At 42.4% G+C, this 17,840-nt stretch overlaps 2 protein-coding genes across 2 annotated transcripts in view; one reads left to right on the top strand and one right to left on the bottom strand.

Moving 5' to 3' along the window:
• RPN2 (ribophorin II) overlaps window positions 1-17,736 on the bottom strand; it is a 62,078-nt gene extending 44,342 nt beyond the window's left edge. Inside the window, exons 1-3 of the mRNA XM_079785020.1 lie at window positions 17,581-17,736; window positions 13,702-13,895; window positions 1,540-1,635 (exon numbers count right to left, since the gene is read on the bottom strand). Coding sequence (XP_079641146.1) covers window positions 1,540-1,635; window positions 13,702-13,895; window positions 17,581-17,593 — 303 coding nt within the window. The 5' untranslated portion in view covers window positions 17,594-17,736. The remainder of the gene's footprint in view (window positions 1-1,539; window positions 1,636-13,701; window positions 13,896-17,580) is intronic.
• The window catches only part of MROH8 (maestro heat like repeat family member 8), a gene marked incomplete at both ends in the record, with an annotated part of 43,670 nt that continues 43,540 nt past the window's right edge, over window positions 17,711-17,840 (top strand). Inside the window, one exon of the mRNA XM_079784725.1 lies at window positions 17,711-17,727. Coding sequence (XP_079640851.1) covers window positions 17,711-17,727 — 17 coding nt within the window. The remainder of the gene's footprint in view (window positions 17,728-17,840) is intronic.

The raw sequence follows: 17,840 nt of genomic DNA, 5'->3' as shown, positions 1-17,840 counted from the left end.
TTTAAACCTGCAGTCGAACAGCCTTCCCACAATCCGGGACTGCTGTCTCCTAACTGCTTGCCTGCCTGCCTGCCTGATTGCCCCTATCCACTTCTGCCTGCCAGCCTGATCACCCCCTAACCACTCCCATGCCAGCCTGATTGATGCCTAACTGCTCCCCTGCCAGCCCGATCGCCCCCAACTGCCCTCCCTTGCCATCCCAGTCGCCTCTAACTGCCCTCCCCTGCAGGCCCAGTCGCCCCCAACTGCCCTCCTCTGCCGGTCAGTTGCCCCCAACTGCCCTCCCCTGCAGGCCTGGTCGCCTCCAACTGCCCTTGCCTGCTGGCCTGATTGCCCCCCAACTGCCCTCCCATGCTGGCCTGGTTACCCCCAACTGCCCTCCCCTGCCAGCCTGGTTGCCTCCAATTGCCCTCCCCTGCCGGCCTGGTTGCCCCAACTGCCCCCCCATGCCGGCCTGGTTGCCCCATGCAGCCTGCTGTTCAGTGGTTTGGTCGTCCCTCACTAACCCCCCGATGGCCTGGTCGCCCATGCATCTGTTCAGTCGTTTAGTCGTCCCTCACTAACCCCCCTGCCCGCGTTGTCGCCCCACGCAGCCTGCTGTTCGGCTGTCCGTGAGCTGTTTCAGTTGTGACGGCCCCTGGCTTTTATATATTAGGATAGACTAGAGACCCGATGCATGAAATTCGTGCAAAAGTAGGCCTTCCTTCCCCCAGCTGCTGGCACTGGCTTCCCTCTGGCACCTGGGACCCGGGCTTTCCTCTGGCTGCCGGCAGGAACCCGGGACATGGGCTTCCCTCTGGCCCCAGCTTTGTCCAGAAGGACATCTGAAATGACGTCTAGAATGTCTGGTCTAATTAGTATATTACCCTTTTATTATTATAGAAGATATATATATATATATATATATATATATATATATACACACACACACACACACACACACACATATACACATACATATATGTATAATATACATCTACACTAATAAAAGAGAAACATGCAAATTGACCATCACTTCGCAATAACCACCAGCCAATCAAGTGAGTATGAAAATTAACCCAGCAAAGATGGTGGCAGTCCCGCCCCCCCAGCCACTCGAGGCCTCTGGGCAGCATGCATGCAGGCCCAGAGCAGCCGGATGGGGTGGGATGCCTGCTATGAGGTGGAGGGTAGGGGGCAGAGGGAGCTATAAGAGCAGCGCTCTGACTGGAGCAAAGACTGAAGGCTCTGGCCGGAGTGAAGACTGAAGGCTCCGGCCAGAGCAAAGGCCTGAATCCTGGGTGCCAGAGGAAAACCGGTGCCGGCAGCCAGGGGAAGGAAGGCCTATTGCACAAATCTTTGTGCAACGGGCCTCTAGTGTGTGTGTATACACACACACACACACACACACACACACACACACCTATTGCACAAATCTTTGTGCAACGGGCCTCTAGTGTGTGTGTATACACACACACACACATATCTGACATGACCCTCCTTCTTTGAAAATAAACTTTATGATTCAAGGTAAATAAAAATGTAGGAAGCTGGACTCACCTCACAACCTGAGAGGACCTGGCTGGCCTGGGCAGCGTAGAACAGGGAATCCACATTGCTGGGATCAAGGTTTGATTTAATGAAGGTGCATGCTTTCTAAAAAGGGGAAAAAGTCAGTAAGTGGTGATATACAAGTGAGTGGGAAAAGCATCCATGTTTTTTGGATGACAAAATTCTAAGCAATCTATGATGGCACAAAGTATGAGTTACACAAGATTTCATTTTTTAAGTGCTTACTTTCCATAGAACACTGTATTACCCCAAATTGCTGACTTCAAAAAAGGAGTGACAAACCTGAAGGAACTCTATTCCTTGTGAATCCTAGAAAGGACAGAAAGAAACCACTTCCATCGATCACCTGCTCTGGTTATGACCTATGCTAGGTGTTTATGATGCTCTTCCTTTTAATAAACATAAGGACTCTGTGGTAGGTAGTATCATCCCCTTTAACAGAAAAAGAAACTGAGGCCTGGAATTGGTAAGTAATCTGATGAAGGCAACAGAGCTAATAAGTGGCAGAATGTATCCTTTGATTCCAACTGTACTGGAGTCTCCACTTAGATGTCTACAAAGCTAAGTCAAGTTGAACATACCTAAAATGAGCTTGAAACCTTCTATTTCTTCACCTGGACTTTCTAGCTCATGTATGGGCATCACTATGCACCCAGTTACCTAAAGCAGAAACCTGAGACTCAGTCTTGGACTTAGTCCCTTACCTCCCAGTCTATGGAGTCTATCTCCTCTTTGTTTCCCAAACCCAATCCCCACCCTCTGGTTCTATCATTGCCTTAATTTCAGGTTCTTGCCATTTCTCACCTAGATTGTTACAATCGTCTCCTAACTGGTCTCAAGCCATGCAATCTACTCTGCAAGCTGCTTCTATGTGATCTTTACAAAATACAAGTGTTACCATCTTACTTTGCTATTAAAACCCTTGTGTGGTTCCTTATGATTACCCTCAGAACAAGACAGAAAGTTTCTGATACAGCATAAAATGCGCTCATGACTGACCTTACTCTATATGCCAGCTTCATCACATCCCCACCTCCAACTCCAAAATCTTGCCACCAGCCTACTGCAGCTCCCCAGATATACTATGCTCTCGCCATTTATGTTTTTGACCCTGCTAGTTCCCCTGCCAGGAGTACCTATTTCTTGTCCTTCTTGTCTGCCAAACCTGGTCTTATCTTCATCTCTGCTCAGATGTCACCTCTTCCAATGATTCCAGAAAGCCTTCACTGACATTCATCCCAGAACAGGACAGTTGTCCTCCTCCCTAAGTGCTCCTCAAAGCACTTACCATACTGTACCAACCTCCCCCAGTGACTCGTTACCTGAGATCAGAAACTTGATGAACCCCCATCACAGTGCCGGGCACAGAGTAGGCACATAATAAAGCCCATGCTATTTCTACATAGCAAACTCCAAAAAATATTATTTAATAGTTATATTGCTAAATATTTTGGTTAAGGTAACAAAACTCAGCTATTCAAAATTAAATGGTAATAAAAAGTTAAAAGTAGGTGCACTGGGGAACAGGACAGGGAATAAGACAAGGTGAAGCATGCAATGGATTATTGTTTTTCATTAATAGCTGTTCTGCATTATCTGATATTTTACTGTGTGCATATGTTACTACAACCAAAACGCTTTTTAAAAAGATTTTATGAATAAGCTTTAAATAAAAGTCTCAAAACAAATGAGTTTCAACCAGAAGTTTGAAAGAAACCAGAAAAAGGAAAGAAAGAAAATATTCACACTGCACAAATCAGGGATCTGAAAGAGAAAATCTATTAGAGACCTTTTGGTAGAATTGTTGAGTAAGCTTAAGACTTGTGCTTTGCTGCCATCTGGTGCTAAACAGTGGAATAACAGCACTGAAGCTCCAAACAATGATTATGGTCACTGCTACCACTTTTCAAGCACCTAAAATGTGTCAAGCACTGTTCTAAGCGCTTTATGTGCATATCTAATTTATAGGTCCTCTTATTATCTTAAGTTTACAAAAAGAAAACTGAGTTCTTAATGGAGGATCTAGAAATCTAACTAACCCAGGCAGCCTGGTTCCAGAATTTGAACTATACAATTTCTACCTCTCAAGGGACCACTAAAAATAATCTGTTCTGAAGTAAAACCAACATCATGCCTACTCTAATTCATTGCACAGACAAATCAAGGTAAACAGTTCCAGCAGTCAGTGGCTTCAAAACCCACGATGTTGACAGCATGGTTGTTTCAACTGTAGCAGAAGTGGAGAAGACCTCACAAAACACACTCTGAACTCAATAAGCCCAACCAGGGCAGCTTCACTCCTCTCCCACACACTCTGTTCAACACAGCCCCCTTTCAGTCTCTCAAATGTAACCTGCTCCCTACCTGCTCAGGTCCTCTGCTCAGGTCCTTATACTCTCTGCCTGAATCCCTCCCTCTCATCCTCCAGTTAACTCCTACTTTCCGTTTGGAATTCAGATCAATCAATCATACCTTCCTTCATTTAACAAACAGCTACTGAGTACCTACCACATACCAGGTACTATTCTAGGCAATGGAGATCCACAACAAACAAAATGAACAAAATTCCTAACCTCAAGAAGTTGTAATTTAGGGGGATATAGAATAAGATTTAAGTTCAGGATTTCTTTGGGAAAGGATTCCCTGACTAGGTCAAAGTCCTCTATAGACGTCCCCTATTTATAACACCAGTAATCTCACCTTCATAAAACTTACCATTATTAACAAATATTCACGTATATATTTGATTACATGACTAATACCTATCTCCACTATTAGGGTATACATTCTAAGAGCAGAGGCTCTCTTTTGTTCAACACTGAATCCAGTGCCTACCACCAGGCCTAGTACATAGCAGAAACTCACAAACTGAACTGTTCAGCAGCCAGCAGAGATGGCAATTTGCCCTGTACAAAGCTGGGCTTATAAGGACATTTTCTTGGCAGGCAGGGTGAGTGAGCCACTCCTACTGATGGGCTTCCAGGGTACTTTCCACACACTACATGTGTCTCTTTGTACTCAGCACCTGGTCTCACTGGTCTCTACATGTGTCTCTTTGTACTCAGCACCTATCTCAGGGATTCACTGGTACCTATCTCTCACTAGATAATGAGCTCTTTGTCTTCTTTGCTCACAGCACAATGCCTGGCACATGCTGATGCTCCATAAATGATTACTGCCTGAAAAATTCTGATTATCTGCTATCCCAGCAACCAATCTAATACCTGGTCCTCAACAAGCACTCAGTTCTTACTGAATTGGAAATAAATATACTTACCTTTATATGCAATCACCATGTGACAGACAGAGCTAAGCACTTTATACCTATTACCTCATTTAATCATCACAACAACCCTATAAGGTAGATACTATTCTTATCCCCAGTTTACAGAAAGGGAAAGTGCTGGGTTGACTGACAGACAACCCGTGAACACTGTCTAATGCTTCCTGACTTCACTCGTGTAAATACTACCATCACAATTTTGCCATAGTATGTATCCCATTTACTTAGTATTTTCATTAACATAAATATAAAACAATCCCCATTATTTTTAAGTCTTATAAAAAAGCTAATAATATATATAAAACCACCATTCTCATGTGCTTATGTTTTTTATTATATATATATGTGTATACACACACACATATATATGTGTATATATACATATACACACACATATATAATAACTGACTATCAAAATAAAAAATGTTCACTCTTCATAACTCTCCACTCTTCAAGATGGATTTGACCCCAAGGGCCACAATTTGTCAACCCCTCTAAAATCAACTCTCATTCCACACTCTGCTATTCATAGAGCTGCTTGTTATTCTCATATTCTTATTAAGCCCCATTCCTCCCAATTTTGCTGCTAAAATCTTGTGACATAATAACTAAAATCTCCTCTAAGTATCTGTGAGAGCAACAACACAGTGTATCTAGCAGGGCTGAGTAAGTTTGCTCTACTCAGCTTATAGCAACAAGTAAGAGGACACATACCACTTTGTGGAAGTGGCAGTAATGGAGAGTTTCCATGAATGTATTTAGTGTGCACGTCTAATTAGGAAATTCAACAGCTCTGAAACATCCATACAACCCCCTTCCTTCTATTACTTACAATGTACACACATTGCATAATCACCACAGCACATTTCATAAGCGATTAGAAGAATGAAGTGCTTAATTACTTTTCTGAGTAAGAAGCACATTTAGAGAGCTTTCATTTCTATTAAGCTCAAGTTTACAATTCATTCATTTAACAAGTATTTGTTGAACATCCTCTATTCATCAGGCATTAACCAATGGAAATGACAGTTTGCAAAAATATAAAACGTCAATCAATGTACATTAACCACTACTCTATATAAAGTAATCTAATACTTTTTACATACTTACCACATATCATCACCAAGCTAGCTAACCTACATACATCAGCTGTGAGCGGAATACTATTATCTCCTTGTTACAGATGAGAAAACAAACATTCTGAAAGGTTTGGTAAGCTGCACAGGTCACCTGATTGTACAGCTGTGAAGTTAAGATCTTAAAGCCAAACAGCCTGACTTTATTTATTTATTTATTTATTTATTTATTTATTTATTTATTTACTAGAGGCCTGTTGCATGATATTCGTGCAAGAATAGGCCTTCCTTCCCCTGGCTTCACTCCCAGCCGCCGGGAGCCAGCAAGTCCTAGCTTCTGTCTGTGGCACTGCTCCAGTAGCTCCCTCCGCAGCCCCTCTTCTCCTCATAGCAGGCGTCACGCCCCTCCCCGCACTCCGTGCCTGCATATGCAAATTAACCTCGATCTTTGTTGGGTTAAGTTGCATACTCACTGATTGGCTGTGGGCGTGGCAGAGTGATGGTTAATTTGCATGTTTCTCTTTTATTAGGTAAGATTTTTATTAATTGATTTTAGAGAGGATGGGGAAAGAGAGGGGAAAGAGAGAGAGAGAGAGAGAGAGAGAGAGAGAGAGAGAGAGAGAGAGAGAGAGAAACCTTGATTTGTTGTTTCACTTATTTATGCATTTACTGGTTGATTCTTGTATGTGCCCTGACCGGGGATTGAACTCCCAACCCTGGCATACTGGAAGGATGCTAACTGACTGAGCTACCCAGCCAGGGTCAAACAGCCTGACTTTAGAGTCTGGATTATAAACACAAAGCCACAGCTGGCCTAATCACACAATTACCCCCAAATCACACTGCACTGCCACTGTTTGGATGGCTTCAATCTAAATCTTCAGCCCTGACAGACATATCCTCAATCTCATGACATTAGCAAAGAACACATTCAGGGGTATGTGTTCAATCTAAATCCATGTGGAATGAATTCCAAATCATGAGACAAATACAAAAGTGCTGCTTTGGTAAAGTAAGAGCGCTTCACTCCATGATCTCCCTAGACTGAATCCTATGGTGCTACAGAAGTTTGAAAATCACCAGCAGAAATTTCATCCAGCATTGAAATCTGCCAATATTTAACATTAACCTAATATTCTCATTTTATCTCCTATACCTTACAATATAAAGTCTCTACTAGTCAAGATTACGCCACTATCCCAATTTGTTATCTCTCTCCCCTAGGCATAATATGATTTCACTTTATCTTTACAATGATCCAGTGAGAAAATCATTATAACTCCCATTTTACAGAAAGGTGGCACCAGAAATAAAAACTTGGGCCGACTCTGATGCTTGTGTACTTGCTTTTGAGCTAAACTAATTTTATTAGGAGGTACATTCACCTATAAAGTTTACAAGAGTGTGATCATGAGGAAAAATCTGTTTCCTTAATACAGTCATGCAGAGGAAGCAAACATTGGGAAGAACAAGAGATAGCTGGCAGGAAGCAATCTGCATATGCATAAATCCCACACAGCAGGGTTTAGCAAATTTTCTGTAAGGAGCTAAATAGTAAATATTTTAGGCTTTTGGGAGTCAGACAAGTCTCTTTAGTAACTACTTACTCAACTGTACTAAAAGCCTGGCCAGTTGGCTCAGTGGTTGAGCTTTGACCTATGAACCAGGTCACGGTTTGCTTCCTGGTCAGGGCACGTGTCTGGGTTACGGGCTTGATCCGTGGTAGGGGGCACGCAGGAGGCAGATGATGGATGTTTCTCTCTCATAGATGTTTCTGTCTCCCTCTCTCTCTAAAATCAACAAAAACATTTTATTTTTTTTTTAAAGAGAGAGAAAGAGAAGCAAATACTCAAGGGAAGGCAGGCTAAACATTAAAAAAATAAAACAAAACAAAAAAATGCTCCAAACTGGACTTGATCTTGGAGGCCACAATTTGTCAACCCCTTTGCCATATGGTATTCAGATGATGGCTGGCAGACATTGGACAATTAATTTACTTAACCTCTCTGAGCTTCTATTTCCTCCTCTATTAAAGGATAATATTTCTAAGTATAGAGAATTAAGACAATTAATTCCAAGATAACATCCAGTGTACCTGGCATATAACAAAACATTTAATAAATAATAGCAATGACTTATTCTAGTCCGGGGCAGGAAATATAAAAGCTCAGGACATCAGAAACTCTCAAAGACTACTGCATCACATAAAAAATAAAAATAAAAAAATAAAAAGCCCAGCCGGCATGGCTCAGTGGTTGAGCAGTGACCTATGAACCAGGAGGTCACAGTTAAATTCCCGGTCAGGGCACATGCCCGAGTTGCAGGCTCAGTCCCCAGTGTGGGGCATGATTCTCTCTCATCATTGATGTTTCTCTCTCTCCTTCTCCCTTCCTCTCTGAAATCAATAAAAAATATTTTTAAAAACAAAAACAAACAACAACAACAAAAATAAACACATACACACAAAGACATTTTGGTCCACTAGCAAAAATGGGATATTTTGAGCATCAAAAAAAATTAACAACTGCAATGGGTTGAAAGACAGAAAAAATATACACAAGAGTTGCTGTTCTTTTAACTTCCACTAGACTGTAAGCTCTCTGAAGGCAGTGACTATGTGCCAAGGGCCTACCTAGCACAGGTGTTCAGTAAACTGCTCCATAAATAAGTTCATACTAACGTGGGCTAACTTGTCAATCGAGTGGATCAGGGTGCTCACCACTCCTCAGAAAAAAACAAAACCATTACTTTTTTAAAAAATCTTTATTGTTGCAAGTATTATTGATGTCCCTCTTTTCCCCCTCACTGACCCCCTCTACCAGGCACCCACCAGGATCAAAGGAGCTCAGGAGTTACCATTCACTAGAATGCATTCCTTATGTTAAGGTATGAACATACCTCAACATAATAAAAGCCGTATATGACAAACCCACAGCCAACATCATATTCAATGGGCAAAAACTACAAGCATTTCCCTTAAGATGGGGAACAAGACAGGAAGTCTACTTTCTTCACTCTTATTCAACAGAGTACTGGAAGTCTTAGCCACAGCAATCAGACAAGAAGAAGAAATAAAAGGCATCCAAGTTGGAAAGGAAGAAGTAAAACTGTCATTTGAAGACTAGTGGCCCCAGTGCACAAATTCGTGCACACTGAAAGGAAATTAATTAGAAGAAATATTTTAATATTGCTATTCACCCTTTCTCTGTAATAGAAGTGTCAGAGATGAAAGAAAATTAGTAACATGTATATGAAAATAATATATAAACTGATTAATAAACAATAACATGATATAACAACAAAGACATGATATAAAAAGAACAAAAACATGATATAAAAACATTGATAAAAACAATGACTGATAAATTGATTAAACTTATTCTAACACTGAGGCCACTATCAGACGGGGACAAATCAATTCTTACAATCAGAACAACAGATCCTATTAATACTTCAGCTGCAATTATGTTAGGTTGCAATCTTTTGATAATAAATCTAGTACCATTACAACGACGCCATTTACTATTAAGATTTCTCAGTAGCATGATGATTGCACCTACTTTCAATTCTAATTTTGACATGGCATTCCCAAAGGAGTAATACTTTTAAGAAATTGGATGGGAAAATTTTCCTTTTCAGCATCATCCATTGAATCTAACATTATTGTTGATTACACTGTCTTCTCTGAGTCGTAATGCAATATCCGTTCCCCAGTCTTTTCACCATGTGGGAAATAAATAGGATACGTCATTGCATCTAATGTAGGAAACAGGATACTGATTTGTTTCATTTTAGTGGCATTCGGATTATTGGGATCTGGTTTCCAATGAATAAGCAAGTCCCTTTCAAAAGGAGGTCCTCCATCTTCGTTTCTGAATATGATGGCAACTTCGGTTACATGGGGATAATTATATCTACCCAGATCACTGTTACGATCATATTTAATTGCCATTGTTTCTTCTGTGCAACGCTGACGCTTTCTTTCAGCTTCAGAATGTCAACAAAAACAACCAAATTCATGATCGACAATGACAGATCAAAACACACACATGCAAATGGCGCCACTGAGAGCTTTATATGTATACTGCATGCACAAGTCAACTTAGCCTTTTAAAAATATATATATATTCTTTATTGATTTCAGAGAGGAAGAGAGAAGGAGAGAGAGATAGAAACATCAATGATGAATCATTGATCAGCTGCCGCCTGCACACCCCCACTGGGGATTGAGCCCCAACCCAGGCATGTGCCCTTGGCCAGAATCAAACCTGGGACCCTTCAGTCCGCAGGCTGACGCTCTATCCACTGAGCCAAGCCGGCTAGGGCAACTTAGCTTTTTATAGAACAAACTTGCTTAATTAGACCTGCTTTCTAATGTAGTTAAACTTTTTCCAGCCCAGTGAAGTACCCCAACTTCTCTTTCAGGTAATTGTCAGCAACACAGCAGTAAATATCAACACGAAGCAGATTATTATTATAGATCACTCAGGGAGAACAAAGGGTAAAATATTTAACTGCAGCAGTGTTTGACTATATTGTGTGCAGTGAGAAAACCTGAAGTCATTTTCATGGTACACCATTTCTTACTTCCTTTCAGTCGGGTCAAGTTTCTAAGCTTTCTAAATCTCCGTTTTCCAGCTAATGAAAAGAAAATAGGATTCCACCAAGTCTCCTATCTATCTACTTCAGGACTTCTGTGAGGATCAAATGAGATGAGGCCTGGGAAAACGCTTCACAGACATCTGGTTACAATGTAAAGTGTTTCCACCTAAGGCTAGTCATCCCTAGGGAGAGAAAGCCAGGTATTCTACTTGATGTCATTACCCGGACAGTCAGACACTTAGCATATTAGCCTTTTATATAGATAGATGACATGATTCTGTATATAGAGAACACTAAAGATTCCACACAAAAATATTAGAACTGATAAATGAATTCAATAAAGTATCAGGATACAAAATAAATATCCAGAAATCAGTTGCACTTGTATATACCAATAATGAACTATCAAAAAGGGAAACTGATAAAACAATCTCATTCATAATTGCTTCAAAAAGAATAAAATTCCTAGGAACAAACTTAAACAATGTTGTAAAAGATCTACACTCAGAAAATTATAAGATACTAAAGAAAGACACTGGAGAAGATACAAGTTAAGTGGAAGCATATACCGTGTTCATGGATAGGAAGAATTAACATTATTAAAATGTCCATGCCACCCAAAGCAATCTAGATTCAACACAATTCCTATCAAGATAAAAACAGCATATTTCACAGAACTATAACAAATATTCCAAAATAAATAAAATGTATTCCTTCTCTGAAGAAGTATTATACTTCCCTGTCAACCCAGGTACGGCCATGTGACTTGCTTTAGGTAACAAAATTAGAAAGATAAAAGAAGTTCCACATATTTCTTCTGAGCAGAAGTTTTAAAAGCCATGTTTTCATTTGCCCTCTGCACAAACAGACAGAGACTGCTCCAGCATGCTACCAGTAAATCCTGGACTTAAGAAAGATGGAGCAAAACCCCAGCTGACCCATGATGGCCATACAGTCTGAGCAAAACATAAACTTTTGCCATAAGCCACTGAGATTTGGGGTCCTTTCTATGTTAATACAAGAAAGAATAGGCAGAATTCAAAAGATGCCATGTTTACATTTCCATCCACTAATTATTCTTTTAAATACTAATCTAAGAACTGCTCTGAAAGGATTTTGCAGGTGTAATTAAAACCCCAAGTCGGCTGACCTTAAAATTCAGAGACTATCCAGGCAGTCCTGACCCAAACAGGTAAGCCCTCTTTAATAGAAAGTTTCTCTGGCTGGTGGCAGAAGAGGAATTAGAGAAATTTGAAGAATAAGAACTCAACATGCCATCACTAAATTAAAAAGGGTGGGGGGGTCACATAAGAAATGTGGGTGATGCCCTAACCGGTTTGGCTCAGTGGATAGAGCGTTGGCCTGCGGACTCAAGGGTCCCAGGTTCAATTCCGGTCAAGGGCACATACCTTGGTTGTGGGCACATACCCAGTAGGGAGTGTGCAGGAGGTAGCTGATCAATGTTTCTCTCTCATCAATGTTTCTAACTCTCTATCCCTCTCTTCCTCTCTGTAAAAAATCAATAAAATATATTTAAAAAAAGAAAAAAAAGAAATGTGGGTGACATTGAGAAGCAGAGAGCAGTCCTTAGCTGAAAGCCAGCAAGAAAATGGGAACCTCAGACCTACAACCGCAAGGCAATAGATTCTGCCAACAACCTGAAGAAACTTGAAGCAGATTCTTCCCCAGAGCCTCCAAATAAGAGCCCAGCTAAGCATCCCTGGACTTCTGACCTACAGAACTAAGAGCTAATAAATGAGTATTGTTTTAAATTGCTAAGTGTATGGTAATTTGTTATGCGGTCATAGAAAATTAATACATAAAGCTTATATATGAGAAACCTGGCCCTAATTTCATACCCTAGCTATCAGTGCTACTATAATGAATAAAATGTGAATTCACGTAATATTGTTCCTAAATGCAAGAGAAGTTTTAGTCATGATGCATTTTCATCATCAAAGATTTATATCAAAATTGCCTGATGCAGCCCTAGTCAGTTTGGCTCAGTGGATAGAGCATCGGCCTGGAGACAGAAGGGTCCCAGGTTCGATTCTGGCCAAGGGCACATGCCCGGGTTGCGGGCTTGATCCCCAGTGGGGGGCGTACAGGAGGCAGCCAATCAACGATTCTCTTTCATCACTGATGTTTCTATCTCTCCCTCTCCCTTCCTCTCTGAAATCAATAAAATATATATATTTTTTAAAAATTGCCTGATGCAGTGACAGTGACTGTTTAATAAATCTGAATGCCCTCCCATCTTGAGATCCTTTATTATTTACTAGTGGCCTGGTACACGAAATTCATGCACGGGGGGTTGGGGGGTGTCCCTCAGCCCGGCCTGCACCCTCCCCAATCTGGAACCCCTTGAAGAATGTCCTACTGCCGGTTTACAGGCATCGGGCCTAAACTGGCAGTCGGACATCCCTCTCACAATCTGGGACTGCAGGCTCCTAACCGCTCACCTGCCTGCCTGCCTGATTGCCTCTAACCACTCTGCCTGCTGGCCTGCTTGCCCCCAACTGTCCCCTGCCGCTGGCTTCCTTGCCCCCAAATGCCCCCCCCCGCCAGCCTGATCACCCCTAATTCCCCCCCATGCCAGCGTGCTTGCCCCCAACTGGTCCCCCTGCTGGCCTGCTTACCCCAAACTGCCCCCCCGCTGTCTGATCACCCCCAACTGACCCCCCTGCTGGTCTGCTCACTCCCAACTGCCCCCACCCCCCTCACCGGCCTGATCACCCACAACTGCCATCCCATCCTGGCCTGATCACGCACAACTGCCCTCCCTTCTTGGCCTCTAACCGCCTCGACCTCAACCCCGCCACCATGGCTTTGTACATAAGAATGTCCAGAAGGTCTCCTGGAAGGTCTCCCAGTCTAATTAGCATATTACCCTTTTATTAGTATAGATTAGGCTCACATATAGGCACTTTATAAGTACATGTAGTATTATATAGGCCCACTCAGAGCTGCAGTAAAAGTTTATAGAAGATCTGACTTGCTCTTTTCTATATTCTGCTAAAAGATCTGACTAGATCCTAAATACACATTAGGCATTGAAAGAAAAAACTGTTCGACTGATATAAGCATTTATTATATTGTATTAACCTTGGTTATCCTCAAATGAGCAAAAGGTTGTGAAGTATACAAAAGGAAGATAGTAAAAGGATGAGGCCACCAAGGCAGCCTTACCTTTACATCTGACACCTGGGCACCAAGGCTGTTAAGTCCCACGATGGAGTAGAAAGCAGATTCTAAACTTGTGAAAGGGTGGTCCAGCGAAGCTTTCAGTCTCTCCACATCATGCTTGGTGAGGTAGTGAGTGGGCGTCAGAGCCTGGGCACTGGCTATGATTGTCAGGGCCAACAGGAAGACAGTGCTTGAACCTTGAGGAAAAATGACTATTAAACACATTCCACACTATTCCAAAGTCTATACAGTTTCAATGATGATGCCCACCAAGGTCTAGAACCAACTCATGTAAGGAAGGGAGGGAACTGGAAGGTTTACACTGGAGAGAAGCCTTGGGGAAGTGGTGGGCACTGTCTTCAACTATCTGAAGGACAGTCCTCCCAGCAGCCTCCACGTGTCCAAAGCACAGAACTCATCGCACCATTCCCATTTCAAGTACATTAGCAACTCCTACGCCTCTCAGGACAGACACAATCCTGGATCTTCATCATGGCCTTGCCTACCTCTCAACCAGATCTATTCCCTCTATCTGTGACTCTCTAGCCTCCTGTCTGTTTCTCCAAGGAGCCATGTTTTTCCCCACCCAGCACTTTTTCATGCATTCCAAACCTACTTACATTATGATTAATTTTTACATTTAGATTCCAGTTCAAGTATCTTTTCCTTAAGAAACCTCCCAATAGGTCTCCCTTGGATTAGGTCCCAGGTCGGTATGATAAAGTAGTGAAGAATATGGCAGGTGGAGCCAAGTTTAAATCCTAACTCTGCCATTTATTAGCCATGTCACTGTGGCAATTAAAGTGAGGCCAGCCTGTGCCTCATTGTCAAAAGGAATTAATAATAGTACCTACTCCTCAATGTTAAGAGCTTTACATGAGTTAATATTCAAAAATCTTAGAATAGTGATTGACATTTAACAAGGACTATCTAAATGTTAGCTAAATTGTTATTGTTGCCATATCCACTCATAGCAACCTGTACTTCTATATTTTTCACAACTATAACAGTGTAATGTCTGATGCCTCTGCTAAACTGTATGCTCCATGAGGACAGACTGTCTTGTTCATCTCAATATTTCCAAGTCTTGCACACTGTGTTGGACAAAGGAACACTGAATTAACATTTGCTAAATAAATGGAAATAAAATTAATCCTCAGCTATTATGCCCAGAAAACAGAAAGTTATAGGAGTGGTATAGTCTACTTGTCATTAACACACACACACACACACACACACACACACTCTTGAATGGGCTGTGTCATGAACTGTCTGCTATCCAAGTAACAGTGATCACAAGGGTAGCATTAATGGTCCTAAATTCTTTGTCTACAGTGTCAAACTTAGTTTGAATTAGAACCCTTTAAGAAAGGAAATATTATATCCATTTTACAAGTAAAAAATTGAGGACCAGAGTAGTTTACACATAGTTAATCTTGGACTCAAACCCAAGTCTAACTGTAGTGTCCATAATGCACTATGTTTTGGAAAATGTTACAGAAGAGATGCTTACCTTGGGGCATGAAGGTTAGTTCTACTTAATTCCTTGTGTGTATTAAATAATCTAGAGTGTAAAAACTCTTAAAAAAAAACAAACAAAAAAAACTGGAGCCTAGCTGGTGTGGGTCAGTGGTTGAGCGTCAACCTATATGAATCAGAAGGTCACTGTTCAATTCCTGATCAGGTCACATGCCTGGGTTTCGGGCTCAATCCCCAGTATGGGGCATGCAAGAGGTAACCGATCAATGATTCTCTCTCATCATGGATGCTTCCCTCTCTCCCTCTCCCTTACTCCTTGAAATCAATTAAAATATTTTTTAAATAAAAATTTAAAAAGCTAGAGATATCTATAATGTGGAGTATTCATTAATCAAATATTTACTGAATGCCTACTATGCACCAAGCATTGTTTTGGTGTTGAAGATACAGCAGGAAGCAGAGCAAACAAAAGCCTCCAACGTCATAGAGCTTACATTCTAATGGGAAAAGAAAAATATCTCGCTAAATAATTAAGGTTATTTAGCATTTAAAAAGGTGAAACGTGCTATGGAGAATAATACAACACAGAAGGGACACCTGAGAAGAACTTCAATTTTAAATATGATAGGCCAAGTAAGAAATAAAAAAATGTGGTAGACTTGAAGGAAAAGAAGGAGCAAATCATAAAGGTATTTGGAGGGAAACAAGCCCAAGAAGAAAAGCAAGTTCAAAGACCATGAATCAGGAGTGTATACGATATTTTTTTACATTAGTAAGGAGAACAGTATGACTAAAGAGAAGTAAGCAAAGGGTGATAAGTAAAGACAAGGTGACAGAGAGAGCAGAGGCTAAATCCAGAGGGTCTTATAAGCCACTGCAGGAAAACTTTGGCTTTTACTGAGCAAGATGGGAGCCACTAGAAAGTTTTGAGCAAAGGAGTGTTTTGACTTACATTTTAACAGAATAACTGTGTTGAGAATAAACAATACTATATTGAGACTATACAGGTCCAGGGACCTAAAGAGGGACACCAGTTAGGAGACTATTGCCATAATCCAAGTAAAAAGATGAGTGACCCAACCTGGGGACAGCAGTAGAGATGGTGAGAAGTGATCTGGCTAAAATTCATAGTTAATGCCGGAATTGCTAATGGATAGAAAGATATGAGAGAATGCGGAGTCAGGATACTAATGCTGAATGAATCCCCAGTGCCTTGTGTACATGCATATACTCAATATATTAAAATCTAGTAAATGGCTATGATCTATCCAGCATTTTCCCAGCTAGACTGTCAATCCCCCTAACACAGCATCCGTGTCAGAATCCTAATCTTCCCACCTCCCATTAATGATAATAATAACTCTCTTGGCTAAAATTTGCACACTTAACATGGGTCGGGTATGCCCATACTAAGCTAGGTACTTTGTATGCATTGAGTCATTAAATACTCAACATCCAAGAGAGTGCCCTTTAAAAAACAAGAAATTGAGACTCAGAAGTAGTTACCTGCCCTACCACACACAACTAGCTGAGGATCAAACTGCAGGCCGTTTGAATCCAAAGTTTGTTTTTAACACCTCTTTTACCTTCTTAAATAATGGAGCAGCAAGCCATTGGCATTCTCTCTTCCCTCTCGCCTGTCACGTGGAAATAACAATAGTACTCATTCCCCAAGCTGTGGTGGGACATCAGAGTCTATCCTGCCGTGACCACTCGTTAACTAGCAGTGCAGGTAACTTCACTGAGTGCTTACTTAGTGACTGGCACACACTGTTCTAAACTATGCACGGAGATGATCTCATTTAATACAGAGATTTAAGAGGCAGACAATGTGTAATCTGTTTTACAGATGAGAAACTGAGGTGCAGTGGGGGGTTAAGTAAACTGCGGTGGGGGTCACATAATAAATGCGTAGCGGCCTGCAAGTTTGCACCCGGAAAACCTAACTTCAGAACTCTAAACTCCCAGAGGGGTGATTTGCTTTGCCTCTTTCACTAAAAAGGAAACTATGGCCCAATGGATGATTTGTTGGCCAACGGCTAGCTCTTAGGCCGCCTGACCCGGGAGCCCACGCGAGTCCAATGAATGAGCGAAGCCCAGACCTGCGGTTAATCACGCCCCTCGGTGCCCGGCTGGTCCTCGGGGGTACCCGTAGCTCGGCCCCGCACTCCCCTCCCACCCCCCACCCCCTCCTCAGGTCCCGTGCAGTCCCACCCGCCCGCCAGTCCTCCGTCAGACTCTCGATCCAAGAGAGCCGGAGCCCATGCCCCAGTCCCGCCGAGGAAGGGGACCCCGCCTGGCCGGCTCCCGAGTGGCAAACACTAGCCTCCCGCGGGCGCCGGCCCAGTCGCCGAGGCGTGCCGTCCGCGGGGCCCCGCCATCGAGCCATGCGCAGCACCTTACCCGGCGGCGCCATTCCTCCGAGCCAGTCCCAGAAGGGTCCGCACCGCTGGCTGACTTCCGCTCAGGAAAGTGGCTCCAGGAGCGCGCCGGAGGGGACGCCGGGAACTCGCGGCAGGCTCCGCGTGCCGAGATGGACTCTAGGGACAGGTCAGTCCCCGACGTCCCGCTGGGCCGGGCTGCTCTCTGTAGCCACAGCCGGAATTCTGGTCCTCGTGCCCAAAGGACCTCGCGGTCCTCGCGTACAGGCCCGCTCCCCCCGG

This window comes from Cnephaeus nilssonii, assembly GCF_951640355.1.
Source record: "Cnephaeus nilssonii genome assembly, chromosome: 11".
In the NCBI taxonomy this organism is placed as follows: domain Eukaryota; kingdom Metazoa; phylum Chordata; class Mammalia; order Chiroptera; family Vespertilionidae; genus Cnephaeus; species Cnephaeus nilssonii.
Note: the sequence above shows the minus strand (reverse complement) of the source record. Positions and strands in the feature narration are given on the sequence as shown.